General features: G+C 37.4%; 1 protein-coding gene across 7 annotated transcripts in view; it reads right to left on the bottom strand.

Moving 5' to 3' along the window:
- Window positions 1–5,449: 5,449 nt before the first annotated feature.
- Window positions 5,450–25,107, bottom strand: part of EMB1417 (Pentatricopeptide repeat (PPR) superfamily protein) — a 279,888-nt gene continuing 260,230 nt past the window's right edge. For all 7 annotated transcript variants that reach the window (XM_089796897.1, XM_089796902.1, XM_089796899.1 and 4 more), the window contains one exon: window positions 5,450–6,001. In XM_089796897.1, the coding sequence (XP_089653023.1) occupies window positions 5,832–6,001 (170 nt within the window). In that variant the 3' untranslated portion in view covers window positions 5,450–5,831. The remainder of the gene's footprint in view (window positions 6,002–25,107) is intronic.

The raw sequence follows: 25,107 nt of genomic DNA, 5'->3' as shown, positions 1-25,107 counted from the left end.
TTATTAAGCACATGTCCATCCTACCAACTTTCTCCTTATTTAGGGCACCCAATCAGGCTGCCCTGTTAGAAAGGTTAATCTTTCCTTGGATATATTAATTGGGATATTCCAAGGGTCCCTAAATGTAGTTTGTCCTCTTGTACACATGTGGAGGACATGTCATTGTTTGTCCTTTATTCCACATGTAAGGACAACTCTTGTTTATTTCTTTATTTAGTTTATCCTCCTTAAGAGGATTGTGACACTTTGCACACACCTATTATGAATGTGGCATTCATAGAAATGGGAGTTACAAATGCAACTCCTCTCTCATCTCTATATAAGAGATGCTCCTCCTTCTTTCTTCTTCACTCTTAGCACTTGATGTTATTGTATTGAGCTACTATTGCTCCAACACTCTCTCTCTCTCTTCTCTAGGCATTTGCCTTCATTCATAATACTCACAAGGGGTTTTCTTTGCTTTCCCCTTATAAATCCTTGTCTCCATTGTTGAACCATCTTGGTGTATGCTCTTGGAGTTTGCTTATCTTATGGTAACATTGTTTCACACTTAACTTACTTGGATTGTTTCTCATTCCTTGCTCAACATTATCATTTCTTACATGCCCACCTCACTAGAACCGTCAAATTAATTATTTGTCTATAAATTGGACATTGAGGTTCAATAGCTCCTATCTAATATTCATTTCAAAATTAAGAGTTTTTGAAACATTGATGCTCAATAGTTTTAGTGAGTTATATGTTGGGATAAATGAGCATGCTTATCAAGATCAATTTGATGAAACCACAAGGATCATTTTAGGGAAAAGTAAGTGGTAAAAGGTTAAGTGTTGTATTGAAGAATGACCAAATATACATTATGCATGTGGTGAAGGAAGTTCTAGGTCTTCAATTCTTATTGGCTCATACTACGCACATGGTCAACTTAGACATCCCATCTTTTTCCTAGCCATGCTCTTATATGTAGGGGTTTCCAAGAAATAAGTGAAGAAGCTCACCCAAATGTTATTTTTAAGAATAAGTATTTTAAGGACACTAATGTTGTGCATGATAATGTCGATAGGGAACATAAAGCATTCATCATTCTCCTACTAGATAAGTAATGTATTCAAAGATCTCATGCAATAAAGCACCCAATTATGTATACTAAAGATGTGTAGTTACTACAAGGTAGGTGGGATGACATAGGCACACACATCAATTTTATCCTTAATGTGGCCATAATCGAGGAACCAAAATTGGATGATTGGCACTAGAACTATCTAAATGATCAAGGCTTTCTTGGCAAATATTAATTCAATGAACACAATACTAAGGAGATTGTTGGGCAACTAAATCTAGGGAATGAAGAGAAATAGTTTTCTAAAGATCAATGAGACATAAAAGACGTCACAAGAGGGAAAGACCATGCCAACTGTGGAGAGGACTTCTTGGTCATCCTCCTTTCTAATCAAGTCAGGGCCAGGCTAACCAATAAAGAATGAAAGGTCACTAATGTATAAAGGTCAAGACAATGATGTACTCTTACTACTAGGAGAATGGGAAACTAATCTACTCTCTTCATTTATTTTTCTGTTTTACTCATAGACTACTAGTCTTTTAGATGACCCCTCAGTTACAGACTATAATGGCCCTCAAGGGTCTTTTAATAAAAGAGGTTTTAGAAATAGTCCTTCGTATAATATTACTATTTTGAAATAATGCATGAAATGGATGTTGCAAGGATCCAAGAATACAATAACTTAAAATAACATATTTTATGTACTCGCAAATTACGTTATATGAGTATTCATATTATTTTAGTTATGCATTTTCTAGTTATGTATTTTAAGTTATGTTTTCAGCTATAAATATTTCTCCCTTCTCACTGTGATTTACAATATCAAATTACAATAATCAACCATTTAAAAATTTGAAGTAGGAACCAAACCCACTCGGTGAACCAAAATAGGAACACTCCACCAAGTAGTTACCGATCACAACAAACTAGTAACCAAGCACAACTAGCAAGATGATACGTAGGAGATATTTCCCACAAGTCAAATTGTGATATTTCTACCAAGATTTAATTATGTAGTTTTTGAGTCAAACTCATTAACCCATGTTTTATGAATCTATCTCTCATGCGAATAAATGGAACACTTAGCACTCATTGGATCTAGGTGATGCTCACAAAGGTGAAACAATGCCCATAGATTTGAAATAAGTTAACAGTGCTAGAGAGTACTACAATAGGTACACTAGCAACCGTTGTAGTGACTAATGTAGCAATATTATAAAAAATGCTAGTTAAATCAGATATATATTTCTTGAAGCTCCAATAACTCCCAAAACTTAAATTATATTGTCCTCAACCTACAAATAGCTCCAAACCCTATTGCCCTAAACCTACAAATGGCTCCAATCCCTAGCTGATTGAAGCTTTAATCGATTCCAAAATTTGTAAATAAACCTAATGATGAATCTTGGTTGAATCCACCTCTCTACATAAAGTTAGGTTTTCATCCAATACACTAATTTCCAAGGGTTTTTGTACTTAGAATATATCTGGCAATAGTTGCAAATGAGAGATCTAAAAATAATCCTTAAAATATTAAAATTGAAGCCTCCAATTCTTATTTTAATTAACATAAGTTTATTTTTAATTTATTTTCTCCCTCTAGAGATTTTGAACCCTTGGGGTCTTACTCAACATTAATCAGATGACCACTTTATGGAAACAACTTCATCTCATTAGTACATGGGGTCATTTTATTACTTTAATAATCTATTGTATAGTGACATTATTAATCATGATATTTTATTTTATTAAATATTAAATTTAATACTTCAATTTTTATTCAAAGCCCATCACTTGATCATTTGAAATTAAAAATTGATGCTGCACTTGTCATCACAATGATGTCCAAATATAGCAAATGAACTAATGGTCCCCTCCTAAAATTTAGGGATCCTCTCTTTAAAAAAGGGACTACAACTAAAGCCTCTAGAATGATCCTTGATATCTCCCTACACATTCTAGTCAAACTCTCAATCTATCCAAACAAAATAGGAATACCTCCAGAAAAATAGGAGAATGTCTTAAATTGTCCAAAATGGCTTATAAAGCTTCAAACTAAGTTCCATAGCCACCGATTGGGTATTGTAAACACTTTGCTAGCCTATGAGAACACATAGTTTATAGGTCAACCTTTGGCATAGTGTGAACCACCTAAGAGGCATTACACTAATTCATCCTAAGTGTGTATGTTAGTTTGATTGATGGAGAAGGGTGCTTATAAGAACATTTTTTTGGAGCCCATGTTTTGTCTATGCATTCAACAATACCTTTAAGGACACTAGAAAAATTGATTGCGTGAAAGCAATGATGCCAAAGGCTAGAGATGTGCAAATGTTCATTTGCAACCATCACACTCTCTTGCTTTGTTTAGGACATTTTTGAAAGAGCTCCTCAAGCTAGTGAAGAACATATATGTCAACTACTTTATTTTGTTAGGAAGGAAGCTTTAAGTCCAAGAGGGCCTACAATCAATGGTGATCAATGCGGAGTGGGGTAGATGGTGTGATTCAAGCACACCAAAGGGAAGAAGTGTGAAGCGAAGAATCCTTTATGACAATTGATGGTCCACAATGAGGTAAGAAACTTTGCATTGCTGGTCCTATTACATTAATTCTAGCTTTGTTGATTTTGTTATTTGAGTTGTTTCTAACTTGTATTTTGTTTGCACTTGGAGATACATTTTCTCCTTCATTAAGTATATTGAGTGAGTAATTAGACATGGTAGTTCTAAGTCTCCTAACCTTCAAAAGATTGATACGACCTTAAATAGCATGTTGGAATAGATCGAGCAAACTATTCCTCGTAGGAACCTATTGGGGATTTTATGAGCATGTTAGGCCCAATGTGATGCGACATTGTAACATTATGATTGCCCCATTTCATATGGTAATCTATGCTCTCGATCTCAAATAGTATACACCGAGCCCTGGGAGAGTGACATCATCTAGTGAAAGAGGTGATTCTCAAGTTTTCAATTAAATTTTAAAGAGCAAAGTAGACCTCCTATCTCTTCATTATTAATATGTATTCCCCATGAATCTCATTCAGAAGAGAAACTCCCTAATAATATATTTTTTTGTGTTCAACTCAAGTGAAGGGTGGCTTCTTTAAGGCCCTTGCAAAAATGTATAATCTAAATTTTGCACTTAGTGGCTTGCATTTACAGTTTTTTGTGCTCCAATCTTAGCAAATCAGAGGCAAGGACAGATAGAGCTACATTAGCTCAACAAGACTATTTTATAGTGGATGTGACACGGCCAAAATACACCAAAGTTGAGCGTAGTTGTCATTCATCCTTTTTTCACAGGTTGTTAGATCCTCTAATGTAATGAGGAATTGGTCTATGTATAGCTTCATCCAATCGCTCAATAGAAAAAACCTTACTTTAGACAATTGGAGAAGTTAGTGGTTCTTCAAGATGCATTACAGCTACAAGATCGACATACTACTTAGTATCATCAGACTCTAGCCTTATATTTGGATGTCAATCCCAAAGATTCTCTACAAATTGAAGAGGATGACAAACCTCTAGGATTGGTTTGGGAAGCGACAGATTTGAGTTCTGATTTAGATTTTTGGACCTAGCATGTTGTGTTTATGGATAGACATATGTTTAGTTATATTTTGAAAATATGATTCAGATAGCTGATTATGGACTTTTATGTTTACAGTTTAGTATTTACATTTTATGTCATTTGATGGTTTAAACTTGGAGCCACTGGGCATTTTTTCTATATGTAAGTTAGATTTTGACAATGAAAGCATTTTTCATTTTGTCAATTTGCTTATCGATTCTTATGTGAAATCTCTATTCAACTATGTTTTAGGCTTCTAAAATGTCTATGATTAATAGAGTTCACAGACCAAGAACAGACAAGATATTGCTTGTCCTATACAGTAAGTCTATCATCATGATAGTAAAAGCTTGCTTCAATTTCGGTTCATAAGATATTATGATGCACATAATGCCGACCAGTTTATATCTAAATATAAATCTCAACTATAAGCAGGTCTCTAAATCTTGATATTAGTAGCATTCTAAATTAGCTTTTGTCTGAAGACGGCAGACGAATCCCTAAACCACAAATGCCCATCATAAGGGCTATGCTAGTTCAAAAGGCATCAAAAGAAAAAAAAACTTCCATCCAATATGCCAACATAGTAAAGGATTCTGCACAGTACTGAGTAGCTATCCAAACCTGACACTGGTAGACAGGGTAGAAAAGGTCCATGTCCATAGGATTATGATGATATAACAAGAAAGCGTCGTACATTTACTCATGTTCACTGCACAGAGCACAATTGTGCATGACATAACTGGTTACCAAGGAAACATTACAGCAATTCTTAAGTCATTATAAATCAGAAGCATGATCTCTGGTCTTGCAATTGCTAAACGCTTTAATCTTCCATTGCATCACCAAATATCTACATATATTACAATAATTCTTAACCCAGTATTTAACAGCTCAGGGCCAATGAAATAACCAATATTCATATACTTTTGCAAGAATCATTGTAGTGTTCCATATCAGTTTCACTTTAGTGAAGGATCATTAAACCTTCAAAATATTACAATAGAACCCTGTGCATAAGATAGTAAATACAGCACATAATTCTTATAATGGAACATACATACTGAACACAATATTCCTGAAACAAGGAATTAGAAACTGTACTGTAGCTTAGTATTGTGATGTAAAGATCCTGACTGATAAACATTTGATGCAAAATCTAAGACTGTCTGTTCCTTCACAGCTTTTTAAATTGTTCAGTTAGAGGTTGACATTCTAGTACAATCTCTCTTGTCTCTCCTGTCAATTGTTTCAGACATTTCATTTTGTCGCTGTCTATCCTCAACAGTAGGAAAATCTTCTGTAGAAGATTCATCCCCCTCTCTGCCATTCAAATTATTGTGGTTCTGTTCCACTGTAGCCTCCCCTGTGTACAGAAAAAGAGAACAGATTAAACATACACACTATTGAAATCTAAAATATGACTAAATACAACTGCAAATTACATTTAAAAGAAAGAAAGAAAAGCATTTAGTAGAACAAAAACAGATGAGTGAGTTGCTGATTCACCAAATGAATCCCACCTAGGTCATAAATGTTAATTGCATACACCACTTCCTAATATCCTTGTGATCCAGTAATCATGTCTTAGTGTCACTATACAACAATTTGTCAATTAGAAATATCAGAATCCTTAAACTGTACTCAAATCAATTGTTTATTTTTTTTCCTAAACTACATTCACTTTTCATTATCTTTTCATACATTAAAGACACTAGAATTCACACTTAGGAGAAGTAGAACACAAGCCTAAATGAGGTTCAAATACAGCTCAACAGCTATTCAAGCTCCTAAAAAAATATCATTTAAATACATTACCTTTTCATCTTGGGTAAAAGAATGTAGTGCCAGAAGTCAGCATTTGGGCTCTCATGCATATTGATTGATCCCTGGCAAAAATTGTAATATGTACACTGCATAATTAATTTAATTTTGGACACATCAGTTCTCTCTAAAGCATGTAATATAGCTGCTACAATGAAGGACAGTGTCAACAATTTGCATGCAACCTTGTCTACGAGTGAAACTGATTCAGAATCATTCTGCTGCGGTATTTTGTAAGTGACTTGCAGTTTGATTGGAATTCTCGGTGTCATTTGGAGCAGCTCAACCTATCTGGTTGCAGATATATTAATATAATTCATATATCTTTGGGCCAAGAAAAGGACACTTGGAACCAAATTTTGTCTCTTCCCATTTGCCATCCAATGAGGAGAAAGATTACAGAGCTAAAAGCCACCAGTATACTAAAGTGGCCCAACAAACAATACAACAAAATCACCCACAAGCTGGTTGCTGGAATACAGCAGCATTCAATCTCAAAATTTCACTAATCTGCCCATTTGTTTACAAATCAAATCATATCCAGGTCAAACAATTCACTACAAGATTTCAGGGCTTTCAATTCCCGAATAAAATTGATTCCAAGAGGGAATTTGTCCTCCAAAACTTGCCAATCAAGAGATTTTGTCCGTGAGAGATCAAATCTGAAAATTCTGATTTCTATAATGACATAATGGATGGCTTTCCTCGAGTGCCTGTCTCACATATATAGGCACCACCCTTGGGCCCTTAGTTAATTATAATTTCTACATTTTTCCTTCCAAATGTCTAGAAGTACTTTCTTACAAAAATGTTGCATAGGCCTCATAATGGCTTTTAGAATGGTTGCACCACAATATGATATATTTCCTTTATAATTTCCCTTAGCCTAAAGAAAATATAAACAGACTAGAGGTCTTCAAATCCTTCACTACTGAGAAGGGAGCACAATAGTCCACCCTTAACAAAATTGCTTGCTCTCAAGCAATTGCAAAACTAGATGCACAAGAACATTGCACCTTCCCATGTGGGTTCTTCCACAAGGAGATTCTTTCGATGAACTAAAGTACTTGGTAATGCCCTTGTTCCTCAGGTTTCTCTCTAATGTCAATGATGGCTTCAAGAATAAATGTTGATTCCCCTCATTATGCAAGAGAAGCTTTTCTTTTAAAAGAATGATATGTTGTTCAAGTGACCTGTTGAGGTACAAAACGTGGAAGACATTATGTGTCATCTTGTGCTCTAGTAACTCCCACTCTCCTCACAATATTTTAAGGCCTATAGAACTTGCCCGTAAGATTTACGTAGCTCACAGCTGCAACCTTGGAACACCAATTCCCCCATTCCAAATCTCCTTTCCGTGTGGTTCTAATGGACATAAAGCTTTTGTGTGCTTTTCACATAGTGAAAATGATCCTTGAGTGACCTCAATATATCTTGGCTATACTTGATCACATCAATGGAAGTCAACAGCATGCTATCTACAAACACCAAATCAACAAACATGAGAGCATCATATCTATTATCCATAAAGTGCCTTAAATAGAGGATATGCCTGTAGATATGCAATATGATGTGTTATAGCTATATACTCCCATATGCAGTCATTTGATCCATGTCATCTGTTGATCTAAGGCATAGTTCCCCATGTTAGTTTTAAGGATCTCTGATAGAGAGAGCTATTATATCAGAATTGAACAATTACAAATATCCTTACTTGGTATCTCAAACTGTAGAAAGAATGATTGTAATGTCCCCATTTTTGTCAATATCAGAGTTTCAGGGTTTAGCCTATTATTGTGATCCTCGTAGGCTAATTATTGTGGATAGAGGGTCTTTTGAGGAAGTGGCTTGGCTTGGGATGACCTTATCTTCTCCATAGTTCAATAAGCTACAGATTGGTTTTCGTTTGGCTCAGATTGGACTTTGTTTGGGCTCAATTTTGTGTACTTACTATTTGCGGTAAGTTGGGTGTTGATTGAGATGGACCCTTTCTATTTCTGGAAAGTGCATTTGGTCACATGGAGAAACAAAGGTATGACTCCTATTTCAGATGACATATTTAAATGATGAGTATTTTGGGAGTTATCATATTTTGAGTGGCCAAATAATTATTAAATAATTAAATGACTTATTATAAAATTATAATTTAACTTTATAATTTCACTTAAGTTGAGAATGAGTTGTCATTGGAAAGAGTTATTTATTAATTAGTTAAGCCAAATGAAAGAATCTAGGGGAAGCTTCTCATTAATGTTGTGTGGTGAAGCTTCTTGAGTGAAGTCACATTTTGGCAACAAAGGGGAATTTTGAGATTATAAATACAAGCTCATTTGTTGAGAAAAGCATGCTTGAATATTTATTTGCTTTTGTTGCCTTTGTGGCTTTTCTAAGGTTCTGTATTTGATGCCCTTGCTGAAGTAAAAGGGGTTGAGTTTGAGATTCTTAGAAGTTAATTTGAATCCACGGCTGAGGTATTGTGGACTTCTGAGATTTATTATAGTCTTTCAAAGCTGTACTTACTGTGGTTGAAAGACATTGTTGGCTATCGAAATGGTGGTTGATTTTATAATTGGGCAATTGCAAGAGCTAGTGGGTGGAGTTGTTGTTTGGCGTTGGATTTCCTGTTCACACCAGCACTTTCCTTATTTGCCTTGTGCTGCTAGTGCTGGAGATATCTGTGTTTTGCTCCAGACCTGATGTTCGAATTTGTGAGGCCTGCTGTTAATAGTTAAAGGCCTGCTGCTAATAATTAGAGGCCTGCAATTGTTTGGAAGAAACCTGTGACCTCTCTCAGAGGGCTGCATCTAATATTGAGAGCCAACGTTTCATATTTTGGGTAACAGTAAAGTAAATTGCAGGGCTGCGAGTTGAATCTGGGCCTGCAATCATCATTGTAGTCTTCATTCTGGGTATATTTCAGATTATCAGGCTGCACCAGTCTATGGGGAAGGTCTACAACTTGTGATGGCAGAGGCTTTGGGAAGGCAGCTCATGTAACTACAACACTTGCATTTGGTCGGCATTATCAGGTTCTTAGAAATTTATTAATTTGGATGTCCAATTGAATTTGTAAGGGTTTGTTGTATGTCTGATTATAATTTCAGAGTTAGTGAGTATTGATAATTGGTTCAAATTTTGCAAAGTATATTTTCAGTGGATAAGGAATTGTAAGAGAGGCTTTGAAATAATGCAATAAGCATAATTTGTTGTCAAAGAGTTATTTTTCTATTATTGCATTTCAAGCTATCTTTCATAAGAAGAAACAAATACACCCTATACAGTAAAACAAAGTTGTGTGCCAAGTTTTTGGTGAAATGTCAAACCTTTGAATTGTGGAAGAAATGGAGGTTTGAATAAGCTATAACTGGTAGGGGTTATTACAATGATGCAGATCTTTGTCTTTGGATAGCAGTCGATATAATCTTCAGATTCAGTCAATGTCTAGTAATCTTCAGTATTGTGCACCAAAGAAGTATCGATGAGATTAACTGTAATAACCTGCAGAGGAGTAGATCGTTGGGACTTGTATGCCATAGATTGATATTAATCCCAGTGATCGCTCGACATATAAATACAAGGATGGAGAGTCATGTCTCCGTGGCAGATACAAAGCCCCGATAGTCTCCAAGACATAAGCCCGATACACATGAAGTTTATCTTGTGAATAATTAAAGGCATACACACACACACACACACATATATAGGTATATACCTATATATTCTTCACCAGTTAAAAACAAAATTCATTAAATCATGATTTCAAGTATAAAATATTACTTCAACTGATGCTATACATCAACACTCCCTCTTAGCAAGGGAGAAGTAATAAACTCCTTAATAGATACCAGAGTATAGAAAATCTATACATAACACATTATCCAACTTTAACACTCTGAAATAGTGACTTTTCAAATAATTTAAATCACCATGCTATGAACACTATCATATCATAATAATGATCTTTAATTTTCTGAAATAATATCTAGAATAATCATACTGCATTCATTATCAATGACTTCTAGCATAACCAGAACAAAACTTTCATGATAACAGGCTTAACATTTGCAAGATTGTCACCTTACAAAAGATTACCTTCTGAATATATATGTCCATGAAAGATCGTCGCCTTTCATTACATATTTGATGCAACTAAACAACCATAGAAACATAAACACATATAAATTTAAATTTAAATTCAAGCTTCAATATTACAATTTAATTATACCATGTTTTCCTCTGTAGTATTCCAACTTCACTTTAGCTAGAGGCTTGGTAAAAACATCTGCTGTTTGTTCATTGGTACTGATGTAATTCAATTTGATAACACCTCGATCCACCATATCTCTGATGTAATGACAAGGAATTTCAATATGCTTACATCGATTGTGAAAAACTAGATTTTCTGAAAGCTTGATACAACTCTAATTGTCGCAATAAATTATAGTGGGCTTCAGAGGCTTTTTAAACAAATCAACTAGTAACTTTCGTAACCATACAACCTCTCTAGCTCCCAAGTAAGAGGCTATATATTTTGCTTTAGTAGAGCTTAATGCAACCGAGGATTGCTTTTTGCTGAACCACGAAATCATTCCAGATCCCAAACTAAAGCAACATCCATAAGTACTTTCACGTTCAGTGGTGCTGCCTGCCCAATCAAAATTTGAGTATCCATGAAGATTGATTTCTACTTGATCATATATGATTCCCATGCCAATAGTGCCTTTTAGATATCTTAAGATATATTTAGCTTCCATTAGATGAATCTTCTTCGGTGCACAAATAAACTGGCTTAAGGTGTTAGTAGCATAAAATATATTGAGACGGTTATTCACCAAATACATTAAGGATCCAACTGCCTATAATAAGTAGGATCCGTAGATTAAGACTTGATCATATCATCCTTCAGGTTGTGTAGGTTGACTTCCATAGGAGTAGTAGCTAGTAAATCCATCATTCCAAATTTTGTCAATATATCAAATAGTATATTTTCCCTAATTTAGAAAAATCTAATTACCTTTTTGCCAGACTTCCAGTCCTAGGAAGTAGTGGAGAAGACCTAGATCTTTCATATCAAATTCTGTTGTTAGTTCTTGTTTGCATTTCCTTATAAGATGTTCTTCACTTGTTATCAACAAATCATCAACATATAATACAAGAATAATCATGTCATCACCATCTATTTTGAAGTATAAGTTAGGATCAATTTCATTTTTAGAATACCCTAACTTTGTTAGATAGTTGTCTATTTTTCATACCATGCTCTGGGAGCTTGTTTAAGACCATAAAGTGCTTTCTTTAACTTACACATGTGAGATTTTTGGTTAGGAGTGAAAAACCCATTTGGTTCCTCAATATAAACTTCTTCAATTTTACCGTTTAGGAATGTTGTTTTAACATCCATTTGATGAACTTTCCATCCTTTGGATGTTGTGATTGCCAAGATAGTCCTAACAGATGTGTATCTAGCAAATGGAGCAAATGTTTCTTCATAATCAATACCTTCTTTCTGTGAGAAACCACGTGTTACAAATTTGGCTTTGTATTTTTCAATGCTATCGTCAAGTGCATGCTTGATTTTGAAAAGCCACTTAGAAGAAACAACTGATTTATTTTTAGGTCTGGGTACAACATCCCATACATCATTTTTTAGTATAGAATAATATTCTTCAATCATTGCTTCTTTCCAAGGGTTGCTTGATAAGGCTTCTTCTGTAATGTTCCCGTTATAAAATAAATAATAAATCAAACTTTTGTAATGGGCTGATTGATTTAATATATCTCGAACCCATTTTTATTTTTGTTTCTATAGTTTGTGTCGCCGTTAGCTATCTTTGTACACCCTCGAAAAGTTTCCCGATGGGTATTTAAGCACGGCTTGTAGATTGTAGTAGGCATGCTTTTGAATTATATTTCTCTGTACTGCGAATTCCTACTGGAGTTCTCTGTAATTTTCCATTTTGAAAGTGGAAGACCTTCCCTATTTGGCTTAAGCGGTTTCGGTGGGATTCAACCCTCACCCTATTCCATTGTTGCATGTATTACTTCGCTCAGATCAGGCAAATTGGAACATCATCTTTGGCATCTATTGAAGGGATTATTCATATTCAAGTTTTCTATTTCTGTATTCTGTTTGAAGATGTTTTTCATTGTGGCTCAAACATTTTCTGTGCCATATCAAGGCATTCTCGTACGGCCCCCTTTAATTTTCCTGTACAGCCTCTACTACACCACACACCAATCCCCCCCCGCCCCTTGTACGACCGTCTTCGTTCTTTCCACACGCCAAACTACCCTCATTGTACGGCTTACCAATTTGAGTGTTCTTCTGTTTGCTTGTTTTCCCACTGTACGACCCTTGGAATATCCCGTACGGCCTCCAATTCACACCGTACAACATATTTTTCCCTTCACAACGTCCATCACCAGTACACCCTTCACCTTCTCCGTACAACCTTTTATTCCTGCTACCACCATAAGACTTTAGCTGTACGGCTGTCTGTCATACTTTGAACACCGTACGGCCAACCTTCCAAACATCGTACGACATTACTTGCAACTTACAGTCTTCATTTCCTCACCATGCCTTCCAGTTACTTGTTGAGAAACAAAGAAAATTTGATCTTCCCGAAATAGGAACTTTACAGTGGTATCAGAGCACTTCGATCCTACTAGCCTGTAGACAGTGAATGAGAGTTTATAGTCGGACGAGGACACATTCCGTTGATTGAATGGCAGACGAACAGGAACCGACCACTACCGAACTTGTGCCTCTACTGAGGGAACTTGCCAAGAATCAGGCATAGATCACTGATATGCAATGACTCATGAAAAAAACTCTCAAGAAGTTGGCGAAGAACAAAATATCTGGAGAACAAAATGGTCACAACGTGGACTCGGTGACGAGTAAATCAAACCCTCAGCCAACACACTCTTGACCTTTCATGTCGACTTTTCCACCACAGATGGAGGCGCAACACGAAGGGAGACAATCAACCTTCGAAGAGATGAGAGAAGACTGGAAGAATGCAAACCTTGAAGAAGATATATCCTACGAAGATTATGCAGATCTGAGAATGAGATATTTGGGAGGCGGAAACAAAGGATACTTTAACGATGATCTTAGAAGAAAGTTAAAGTTAATCTGTCTCCATTGGACGGATCAGGTTCCTTATCAGCGCAAGCGTGGGTAATGAAAGCCGATACCTACTTCCAGCTGAATCTTATGCCAGACCAAGAAGCAATCAAATTTGCCGCGTTACACTTGCAGCGCACCACGACACCATCACATTAGGGCACAATCAAATAAAGACTTATGTAGAATTCACAGAGAGATTGATAGAACGATTTGATGGTAAAGATCCAGAGCTCAATTTCAAAGACTTCACGCAACTGAGACAAACTGGATCCGTAGACCAGTTCAATACGGAATTTCAGAAACTCTCTGTTTTGGTCACGAACATTTCCGAAAGAAGGCGAGTAGTGCTCTTCACGGACAGACTGACAGAACCTCTGAAAGGTTGGGTGAAGGGGTTCAATCCTGCCACCCTGTCGGGAGCAATCAATAAAGCACAAAGTGTGGCATCATCATCGATATCATCATCATCCTCCCAGAGTTACTTACATGCGAAACCGCCGACGTTTCCAAGGGACAAACCTCTGCCCAAGAAGCTGTTGTTGGATGAAGCTACCAGATAGGAACTCCAAAGGAAGAAACTGTGTTTCAATTGCAAGGGACCTTGGGAGCCTAGCCACCGATGCCTCGGAAAGGGGAAGATCCATTCCTTTGAGGTCATGTCCCATGATGAGGACAAACAGGAAGAAATGCCAACCAAAGATAACCAACCCACAATGACAACAACATCAATTTAAACCGTACGGAGAGAATTGCCGCTTTGGTACAACGCGGAGGAGCCATTGCATTGGCTGGCAGCCCGAGGTACACAGCTTTTTGTGTACGGGGTACCCTTCAAGGACAAAGGGTTATGGTGATGTTGGATAGCGGAGCTACACTAAATTTCATAAACTCGTCCTTGGTAAAACAAATAAGTCTACCTACAGAGGCGCATGTAGGCTTTTAGGTCAAGGTCGTCGGGGGGACTTTTCTGCCTTGCACGCACCTTGTTCCTCAACTGAGTATCACAATGGCGAATCACACGGTGACTGATGACTTCTTCATAGTGGACCTGGTCGACATGGAAGTTATTCTTGGCATACAGTGGATGGAGACCCTTGATGAATACACTCAGAGTTTCAAACGAATGGACTTCACTTTTGCAGTTGACAGAAAGAAGGTTGTCCTTTGAGGGATGGAAAATGAAGGTCCAAAGGAAGTTTCTGTGCATCAGACGGAGGCAATCTTTTGGCACGATGACGTTGTGTGGGCTGCGCATTGTCTTATCTCGGCGGAACCTATAAAGGGGCATCGAACACTTCCGCAGGATGATGAACTTTAGGATATTTTAAGTAGACATGATAAAGTTTTCATGGATATTCCTCCTGGTATACCACCTCATCGAGGGTTTGAACACACTATCGAGTTGGAATCAAAGGCAAAGCTGGTCATAACCACACCGTATCGCTATCCCAAGAAATTCAAAGATGAAATTGAAAGGACGATTTAGGAATTGCTAGAGAAAGGATGGATCTGTCCCAGTTTTAGCCCATTCGCGTCATTTGTGGTCTTGGTCAAAAAGAAGGATGGGACGATGCACATGTGTGTGGACTACCGCGCATTGAACAAAAAACAATAAAGAATAGATATCTAATCCCAAAGATAGATGAGTTGCTGGATGAATGGCATGGCACGGTCTATTTTTCAAAAATAGATCTCCGTTCTAGATACCATCAGAACCGCATGAGGGAAGAAGATGTGGAGAAAACAGCTTTCCATTGTCACTATGGACATTATGAGTTTCTGGTCATGTCGTTCAGATTGACCAATGCCCCTGCTACATTTCAATCATGCATGAACCGCATCTTCAACAAACAGTTGCGTAAGTATTTATTGGTATTTTTTGATGATCTTATTTATAGCAGGACATGGGAGGAGCACCAAAAGCATCTGAATGAAGTTCTAAGTATCATGGAGGAATGGTCCTTGTTCGCCCAGCAGTCCAAATGTGAATTTGGTTTGACAGAAATATTGTACTTGGGGCATGTTGTCAGTAAATATAGAGTTCAAGTGCATTAGGAGAAGATTCAGGCTATCCTCGACTAGCCTCTCCCAAAATCACTCACTGATTTGTGAGGATTCTTTAGACTGTGTAGTTACTAAAGGAGGTTCGCTAAAGGATTCTCTTAGCTCAGTGCACTTTTAATAGATCTGACAAAGAAGGGGTCATTCCAGTGGAACGAAAAGGCACAACTCACGTTTGATAAGCTGAAAGAGGCCATGAGCACTTGTCCCGTGCTGGCACTACCTGACTTCACTCGACCGTTCATTTTGGAGTGCGATGCGTCCAGGGAAGGCATTGGAGCAGTACTGATGCAAGACAGACATCCCATCACTTATGAGAGCAGGAAGCTTACACCAGCAAAACGTCTATATTCCATCTACAACAAAGAAATGTTGGCCATCGTACATGAACTAACCAAGTTCCGGCAATATCTGGTAGGTGCCAAGTTTGTCATCCGTATGGATCACAACAATTTGAGATATTTTCTAGAGCAACGAGACTTGAACGAACAACAACAAAAATGGGTAAGCAAAGTTCAAGCTTTTGATTTTAACATTAAATATGTGAAAGGGAAAAACAATGTGGTTGCAGATGCCTTGTCTCGAAAACCCACCATCTGCTCACTAGATTTCCGCTGAGTGGAAGGCACATCTATTAGTGGAATATTCTAAAAATACATTTGCCTGTGAAATAATGGATGGCCACACCCACGATGATCAATACAGAGTGGTGGATGACATCATCTACTATAAAAACCGGATATATTTGGTGCCAAAATCCAAACTAAAGCAGAAAATCTTGAAGGAAGTACACGACTCACCCCTAGCTAGACACCTGGGTTTCCTCAAAACTTACAGAAGTCTTTGGGAGAAGTTTTGATGGAAAGGACTTAAAGGGGACATGTTGCAGTATGTAAGAGAGTGTATGGTCTGCTAGCAAAACAAGTCCAAACATACTCTACATGCCGGATTGCTACAACCTTTGTCGATTCTCGAACGTAAGTGGGAAAGTATATCGATGGATTTCATAACAGGGCTTCCAAAGGTGAACGGAAAGGATTGTATTTTCGTGGTGGTTGACAAATTGACAAAGTACACACATTTCTTCACCATTCCCTTTGACCTTCAGGCCGCACAAGTTGCCAATCTATTCTTTAGAGAAGTTTTCCGTTTGCACGGGTTACCCCGAAACATCGTCAGTGATCGGGATGGACGATTCATTAGTATCTTCTGGATAGAACTATTTCGGATGGCAAGAACAAAGCTATCGCCAAGTACAAGATTCCACCCGTAGACAGACGGACAGACAGAGATTGTGAACAAATGGCTCGAAGGCTACCTTTGAAACTACATTTCGACACAACAATGAGCATGGGTAAAATGAATCCATCTGGGAGAATATTGCTACAATACCATGTACCACATGTCTATCAGAATGGCACCCTTCAAAGCTCTGTATGAGTACAAACCCGTTTCCTTCATCGACATAGTGTTGGGCGACAGTCGCACTCCAAGGGCAAGGGATTGGCTTCAGGAGGGACAAGACATACTGAGGTGCTTGAAAGAAAATCTATAGCGGGCACAAAATCAACAGAAGATGTACACCGACAGACAGAGAACAGAGAGGAGTTTCAAAGTGGGGGATCTGGTCTATCTCCGGCTCTAGCCATACCGACAATCTTCATTAAAGGAAATAGGAAAGGAAAAATTGAAGCCACGATTTTATGGCCCCTATCGCAGGTTCGTCACATTGGTGAAGTGGCGTACAAACTGGAACTTCCAGAGGGAAGGTGCATTCACAATGTCTTCCATGTTTTGTGTCTGAAGAAAGCCATAGGGCAAAATGTCATAGTTGCTACCGACCTTTCGCCACTCAATAAAGAAAGAAAGCTCATTTTGGAACCTGTTGAGATCCTCGAAGTACGTGAGAGAGCCCTATGGAACCACACTGTGAAGGAATACTTGGTACGTTGGCGACACCTATCGTTGGATGATGCAATGTGGGAAGGTGAGCACATTCTCCAACACTCGACGTTGCATTTGCTTGAGGACAAGCAAAATTTGGGATGGGAGGATTGTAATGTTCCCGCCATAAAATAAATAATAAATCAAACTTTTGTAACAGGCCGATTGATTTAATATATCTCAGACCCATTTTTATTTTTGTTTTCATAGTTTGTGTCGCCGTCAGCTATCTTTGTACACCCTCGGAAAGTTTTCCGACGAGTATTTAAGCACGGCTTGTAGATTGTAGTAGGCATGCTTTTGGATTATATTTCTCTGTACTGTGAATTCCTGCTGGAGTTTTCTGTAATTTGCCATTTCGAAAGTGGAAGACCTTCCCTATTTGGCTCGAGCGGTTTCGGTGGGATTCAACCCTCACCCTATTCCGTTGTTGCATGTATTACTTTGCTTAGATCGAGCAAATTGGAACATCATCTTTGGCATCTATTGAAGGGATTATTCATATTCGAGTTTTCTATTGTTGTATTTTGTCTGAAGGTGTTGCTTTTCATTGTGGCTCAAACATTTTCTGTGCAATATCAAGGCATTCCCGTATGACCATCTTAGTTCTTTCCACACGCCAAACTACCCTCATCGTACAGCTTACCAATTCGATTGTTTTTCTGTCTGCTTGTTTTCCCACTGTACGGCCCCTGGAATATCCCGTACGGCCTCCAATTCACACCATACGACATATTTTCCCTTCACACCATCCATCACCCCGTACACCCTTCACCTTCTCCATACAGCCTTTTATTCCTGCTACCACCGTACGGCTATCTACCATACTTTGGACACCGACACCGTACAACCAACCTTCCAAACACCGTACGGCAAATTAAATGCAACTTACAGTCTTCATTTCCTCACCACGCCTTCCAGTTACTTGTCAAGAAACAAAGAAAAATTGATCTTCCCAGAATAGGAACTTTACATCTTCAACATTTGAAGGTTCTATTTTGATAAGTCCAGTTAATAATGCCACATAACATCACTGGTTTCTTGTTCTTTTACTTTCTCTAATTAATTCATCAAGTTCAACATGATTCTCTTCTATCATTTTCCTAGCCCAAAGTGGCCTCTTTTTATTGTTAACATTTTCAGTATTCTCAGGATTTGAAATAGTAGGTGAAGAAGGTTTAGTATCATTCTCCCTCTCATTTTCTGCTAGGTGATCTTCATCTATTTCAGTGACAAGTTCTATATGTGATTCATCGCTGTTCTTAGAAAGATTGAAGGCAATATCTTCTTCAAATTTAACATCGCTACTGATCTCAATTGCTCTTTGACCCAAAACATAGATCTTGTAACCTTTGGTTGCTTCACTGTATCCAATGTGCATCCCCTTCTTTCTAGATGGTTCTAGATTTGTTATTTTCTCTTTAGGAATGATAATATTCTTAGGTGACTTAGATTTGGTTTGATACCTGTAAACACTTCTTCAGGAGTGGTGTTTTCTAATACTGAGTGTGGACATCTGTTTTGAATGTAAACTGCAGTGTTAGATGCTTCAGCCTAGAAAGAAGTATGAAGATTTTGGTCGTGCATCATTGCTCTAGCTGATTCAACAATTGATCTACTTTTATGTTCTACAACTCCATTCTCTTGAGGATTATAAGGTACAAAAAACTCCTTAATCCCAACAGTAATGCAAAAATCTTCGAAAATTTTAGAGATGTATTCACCTCCATTGTCTGATCTTAGTATTTTTATTTTCTGTCCTGACTGGTTTTCAACTAGAGCTTTGAATTCCTTGAATTTTGATAATACTTCAATAGATTCCTTTTGTTTTGGGAAGTAGATCCAAATTCTTCTAGAATAGTCATCAATAAAAATTATATAATAGAGGCACCCATTTAGGAAAGGCATAAACATAAGACCACATAGGTTAGTGTGAACAAGTATAGATTTTGATTTGTGAACACTTTAAGGAAATGACTGCTTAAGCATTTGCAAAAGATGTGATCAGTTTTCAGACTAGGTAATCCTTTTACAATTTTCCCTATTAATGACAATGCAAGAAAATGAAGGTGGCCTAGTCTCCTATGCCAAATTTCAATAGAATTTGAAGTTTCACGACTTAGGGCTAAATTTTGTTGATTACAAAGTTTATATAGACTTCTATCTCTAAATCCAATAGATATAGCTTTCTTGATAGTAGAATTCTTTGGCCATGATAGAACTCTGTCCTCTTGAAAGGTGACTCTAAATCCTTGATCAAGAAGATCAAAGATAGAGACCAATTCCTTTTTATACCAGATACATATAAAATATTTATAAGTTTGAGAGTAATACCTGAATTTAGGTGAATTGAGCAGGACCCAATACCTTTAATTGGATGAGTAGAATTATCTCCAACAGTTACTTCTTCTGATGAGTATCCTGAGAAGTTTTCAAATTTGTCTCTAAAACCTGTTATATGCCGAAATGCTCCATTGTCTAGAACCCAAGTGTTTTTGTTTGAAATTAATTCACTTGAAAGAGCTAAATAAAATGCAAAATTTTCTTTTTCTGCTTTCTCTTCTTTGACTTCTGCTAAGGTTGTTTGAATTCTTTTCCGTTCAGGGCAAAAGTTGTGAGTGACCAATTTTGTCACATTTGAAGCATTTTACTTTAGAGCAATCTCGTTTCTTATATGGTTTGTCAGATTCCTTCTTATTATGTTTGAATTTGCATGAAGAGCTCGAATGTCTCCCTCTTGATTTATGCTTAATCCTCTTGAAACTAATCTTGATTCTTTTTATGTGCACGCATTTTTTAGTAATTCAAGTTTAGGAAAACTCAGGTCGGGAGCTTAGAACTCAAATAAAGGTTTCCCAACATAGAGGAAGTTCTCTTAAGGCTGTCATGCTAAGTTTTGTCATCAACTCAATTTTGAATTGCTACAAGTTGATTTTTTAATTCAGAAATTCTTAGAAAATAGGACGTGACTGACTCCCCATTATTCATCTTTATGTATAGAAGATCTTTCTTTAAAGTTATCAGTCTACTAGTTTGCGAAGAAACAATTTTGTGACATCTGCCAGGTTGTGAGACATTCCCTAAAGGAGTGTCCGTTTAACATGAAATCAAAAGGACACCAGCAAGTGTTACTAATGCAAGAAGTGTCCACTAGAAACAACACAAGCAACGATGCAACTTCGGGAGGATATTGCAACAATAATAGACGCAGAAGGGGTGGCAGTAACAACAACAGTAATAATGGAGGCCGGAGTTGAATACAGTACGATGCAAGTGGATGGCCGATGATTCAGTGCCATGCGTGCAATCTCTGGGGCCACTTCGCTAGAGACTGTACTACGAAGGAGATGCTGCAGCTACTATGCAGATGGTGTGGTCCGGGGTACCACGAAGATTCAAAATGTCCAAAACAAGGGGTAAATCTATTAAGCATTGAAACATGTGATGAGAAGGTACTGGCAGTCACACAAAAGCAGGCAAAGAAAAGAAAATACCCTGATGTAGAAGAAGAGAAGGAGAGGCTACAAAATGCACGAACAGAGCTACAAAGGCAGATGAAAACAGGGAAATCACAAGTAAAAGACACTGTCGAAACCTCGAAAAGGAACTTAGCAGAACAAAACATGATGAGGCAGATAATGCAAACAAAAGTTCTTATTAAATTAAATGACCTCCTCACGATGCCACAGTTGCGGACAGCTATTATGAATATGACCCCGCCCCTGAGAGTGAGGGAGGAAACAGGAAGGGATAGTAATGGAACAACAGCAGCAGACGTGATGCTACTGGCACTTACGACAAGAAGGCATCCGATAGTAGTTGAGATGGGCATTCTGGGCACTGTACTGACAAATACAATTATAGACAGAGGATCAAGCGTGAATGTGCGACCAGAAGATTTTTGGTAAAAGCTAGGACAACCCACGCTATGGCCACCTACTTTCCAATTACTCACGGCAGATCAACATGGGATAAAACCGTTGGGAACTTTGATGGCAAAGCTGGTAACGATTGGGACGTAGCCATTTTTACTAGATTTTGTGGTCATCCCACTGAAGAGAAGAGGGTATGACGCCATCCTTGGACGGGGTGGTTGGTGTAGACAAAAGTAAAACATGATTGGAAACGAAACACTCTATCCATGGATTGCGAAGGCAAAAAATTCATAATTGATTTACACACACAAATGGTGGGCAAAGAAGCCAGATCGTCCGATTCAGCAAGAGAGGACGAAGGTAAGAAGCAAATGGAACCAGATGAGGAAGGAGTTCTACAGTTAGAAGGAGGGTCGAATGATGATGACCTAGACTCGGTGAATGACCTATTCCACTGGCAGATGCACGATTACAAGCTCTTTTCGAGTTGTAATATGTTAAGGGTCGACAAAAGTGAGAAGGGAGGAAAATGAATGTCCGAAGGAATATAGAGAAGCCGAAGAAGGAAAGGCAGTTACGGCTGAAGTTGAAGGGAAGAACATATAGTATGAACCCAGCAAAAGGAAAGATTCCACCATACGGTACACGGTGAATGGACCGTGCAGAAAGAAAAGGTTACACCATACCATGGATATCGTAGAAAGGTGCTGATAGCAAGGAAAACACATCATACGGTCTACACAGGAAACAAAGAGGAAAGGCTTAATAAAAACTTCAGCAGTACGGAGTGAAGGTTCTAGAATCAAGAATACAGTGATTGATGGCAAGGAGTGGCAGCCGACAGAATTCATGGTATTGAGTTTCGAGAACAAACTAAGCGATATAGAAAGTCTGAGGGAGAGATTGTATAATTTAAATAAACTCGATGAGCGACGATTGCAGGCACAATGGGCCACGAAGGTTACACAGAACAAGAGTAAAGCACGACATGACAAGCATTTAAAATTAAATAAGTTTCAACCGGGTTAGTTTTGAATTATAAGAGGCACAACGAGATCAGACTAGGTAAATTTAAAATAAAATGGGTCGGGCCATATAAAATCCGTGAAGTGGGCGATAACAGAGCAATAAAATTATGCACATTCGACAGGAAGGAAGTAGCCAATGCAATGAATGGGTCGAAGCTGAAAGTCTATCATGAAAGAAACAACGCACCTCCGTGGACAAACAACTGAGAATAAATAATAAATATTAATGTATATATGTAAATTAAGTAATCTTTTATGTTTAAACATAGTTTTAGAGCAGATACCATTTTGTTTTTATTTATCTAATTAGAGGACACCATACGGCCCATACGGACTTAGAAGATACACATTGTACCACCTGTACGGAATTCATAAGGGGAAACTACAAACACAAAGGATATTGATAAAGACCATACGGCCTTGGAGGAAAAGGCATATATGGAACCGTACGACCATCAAGGAAAGAGAGACAACAACTGTACGGTTCAGCAAGCAAAGAAAGAGCAAGTCACCGTACAGATGTGTGAGGAAGGGGCTTGATACGGTAAAAAGGAGGTCAACTACAATCAAAATAGATCTTGAAAAGCAAACACCGTACAACGTTCACTAGGAGGAAATAAATGTGCTAATCGTACAACGTCACTAGGAGGAATATGCTAACCATACGATGCTCGTATGGCATCACTAGGAGGACTATGTAAAGTTTTTGCTAAATCCTTATCTCTTAATCAGACTTTTAATCCAGTCTTATATGCTGAGAATGATCTTCTAAGTAGTATGAATATTGATGAAATTAGTGCTTATTATAATGCAGATACAATACTAAATATTTAACCTTTTATTGTGATGGAGAATCTCAGATATAAAATGCTTATAGGAGCAAATTGTTGTAACTGTGTGTCCTATAATCTGCATTTACAACCTACTTATATATCCTTTCTATAGGGTATGTCCCTCAAGGGACATAACCCTTCCTAACCTGGCACTAATTATATTCTTCCTAAGTCGGCAATCTAGGAGACACAAGTTAGTAAAGACTAACTAAGAGTTAGTTTGGTCAAGCATTAACAGTTGCATCATTACAAATCACCGACACCTATAGGAGATATATATATATATATCATTAAATGCCAACATTAGAGATAAATTACCATTAAGAGGAAGTATGGTCTGTACTATCAGACCTGTAGGTTTATCTTGGTTAATATTCTTAACACTCACTCTTAACATGACAATCTTACAAAGAGATATTATATCTAGCAAAACCAATACAGAGGAATAAGCAAGAATTAATACTCTATATTTGTCTGTCTCTTCTTAGTATGTAGTATCATAGAACACATGATACAAAGTCATATTACTAAACTTGTGATATGACAAATCACTGCCACTAGTGATATTATACAGGATAAATCTGAAGAGTAATCTCTTCATTTATCCAAGTTATGATTTCATAGAAACTGGTATTTCCATATCACAACATGATCTTGAGTTTTAAGATCTACCAGAATATAGGATAAACTCGGAAAATACTAAGATTCTTCCTTTATCGAATTTGTGACCCATGAACATAGCAATGTCAACATCACAATATGATCTTGAACTTATCTAGATCTTACAGTAGAACTCTACTGTTTAACGCATTATCTAAGAGATTGTCACCTCTCATAATGTTTTATACAAGTGTTCATTATTTTCAGAGATCATCACCTCTTAAAATAATGAATACAAATGGTGGAGCCCATAACATTCAATAGCCTCACAAAATAAAATTATTTTATTAATAATCAAGAGAGTAAAAATGGATTACAACTCAACCATACCAAGTCTCCTCCTAAAGTGTTCTATCTTCACTCTAGATAGATGTTTGGTGAGTATGTTTGTTGATTGATTTGCAGTGCAAATGTATTCCAATTTTACAAAATTCCTGTCTACCATATCTCTTCAATAATGGTAAAAAATTTCAATATGCTTGGACCTGTCATGGAAAACTGGATTCACTGAGAGCTCAATGGAACTCTGATTATCACAATGAATAATCATGGGATTCATAGCTTGCCCAAATAATCCCACAAGCAACTTCCTCAGCCATACTGCTTCTCAGGAGGCCATCGCTGCTGCAATGTATTTGGCTTCTGTGGAACTTTGTGCTACTGAAGACTACTTTCTACGTATCCACAATATCATTGTTAATCCCAAACTGAAATAGCATCTTGAAGTACTTTTCCTATCTTTAACACTTCCACCCCAATCTGAATCAGTGAATCCATGTAAGTCTAAAGCAACTTTCTCATATTTGAGTCCAAGATTAAGAGTGCCTTGTAAGTATCTCATAATGTGTTTAACTACAACTAGGTGAATCTCCTTCAGTTCACACATGAACTGACTTAAGGCATTAACTGCATAGCAAATATCCGGTCTTGTATTTACTAAGTACATAAGAAACCCAATCATCTGTTTGTAGAGAGTAGAATCTATGGATGGTGATTCTGCAGCTGCTTCCTTAAGTTTATGTAGATTAGTCTCTATTGGAGAAGACATAAGTTTGCAATTCCACATTCCAAATTTCTTAACTTCCCTTGATTTAGTATGATACTGTTAGAAC

This window comes from Cupressus sempervirens, chromosome 8, assembly GCF_028749045.1.
Source record: "Cupressus sempervirens isolate cs-2001-9-10 chromosome 8, ASM2874904v1, whole genome shotgun sequence".
Lineage (NCBI taxonomy): Eukaryota > Viridiplantae > Streptophyta > Pinopsida > Cupressales > Cupressaceae > Cupressus > Cupressus sempervirens.
This window is presented reverse-complemented; position numbering and strand designations above follow the sequence as displayed.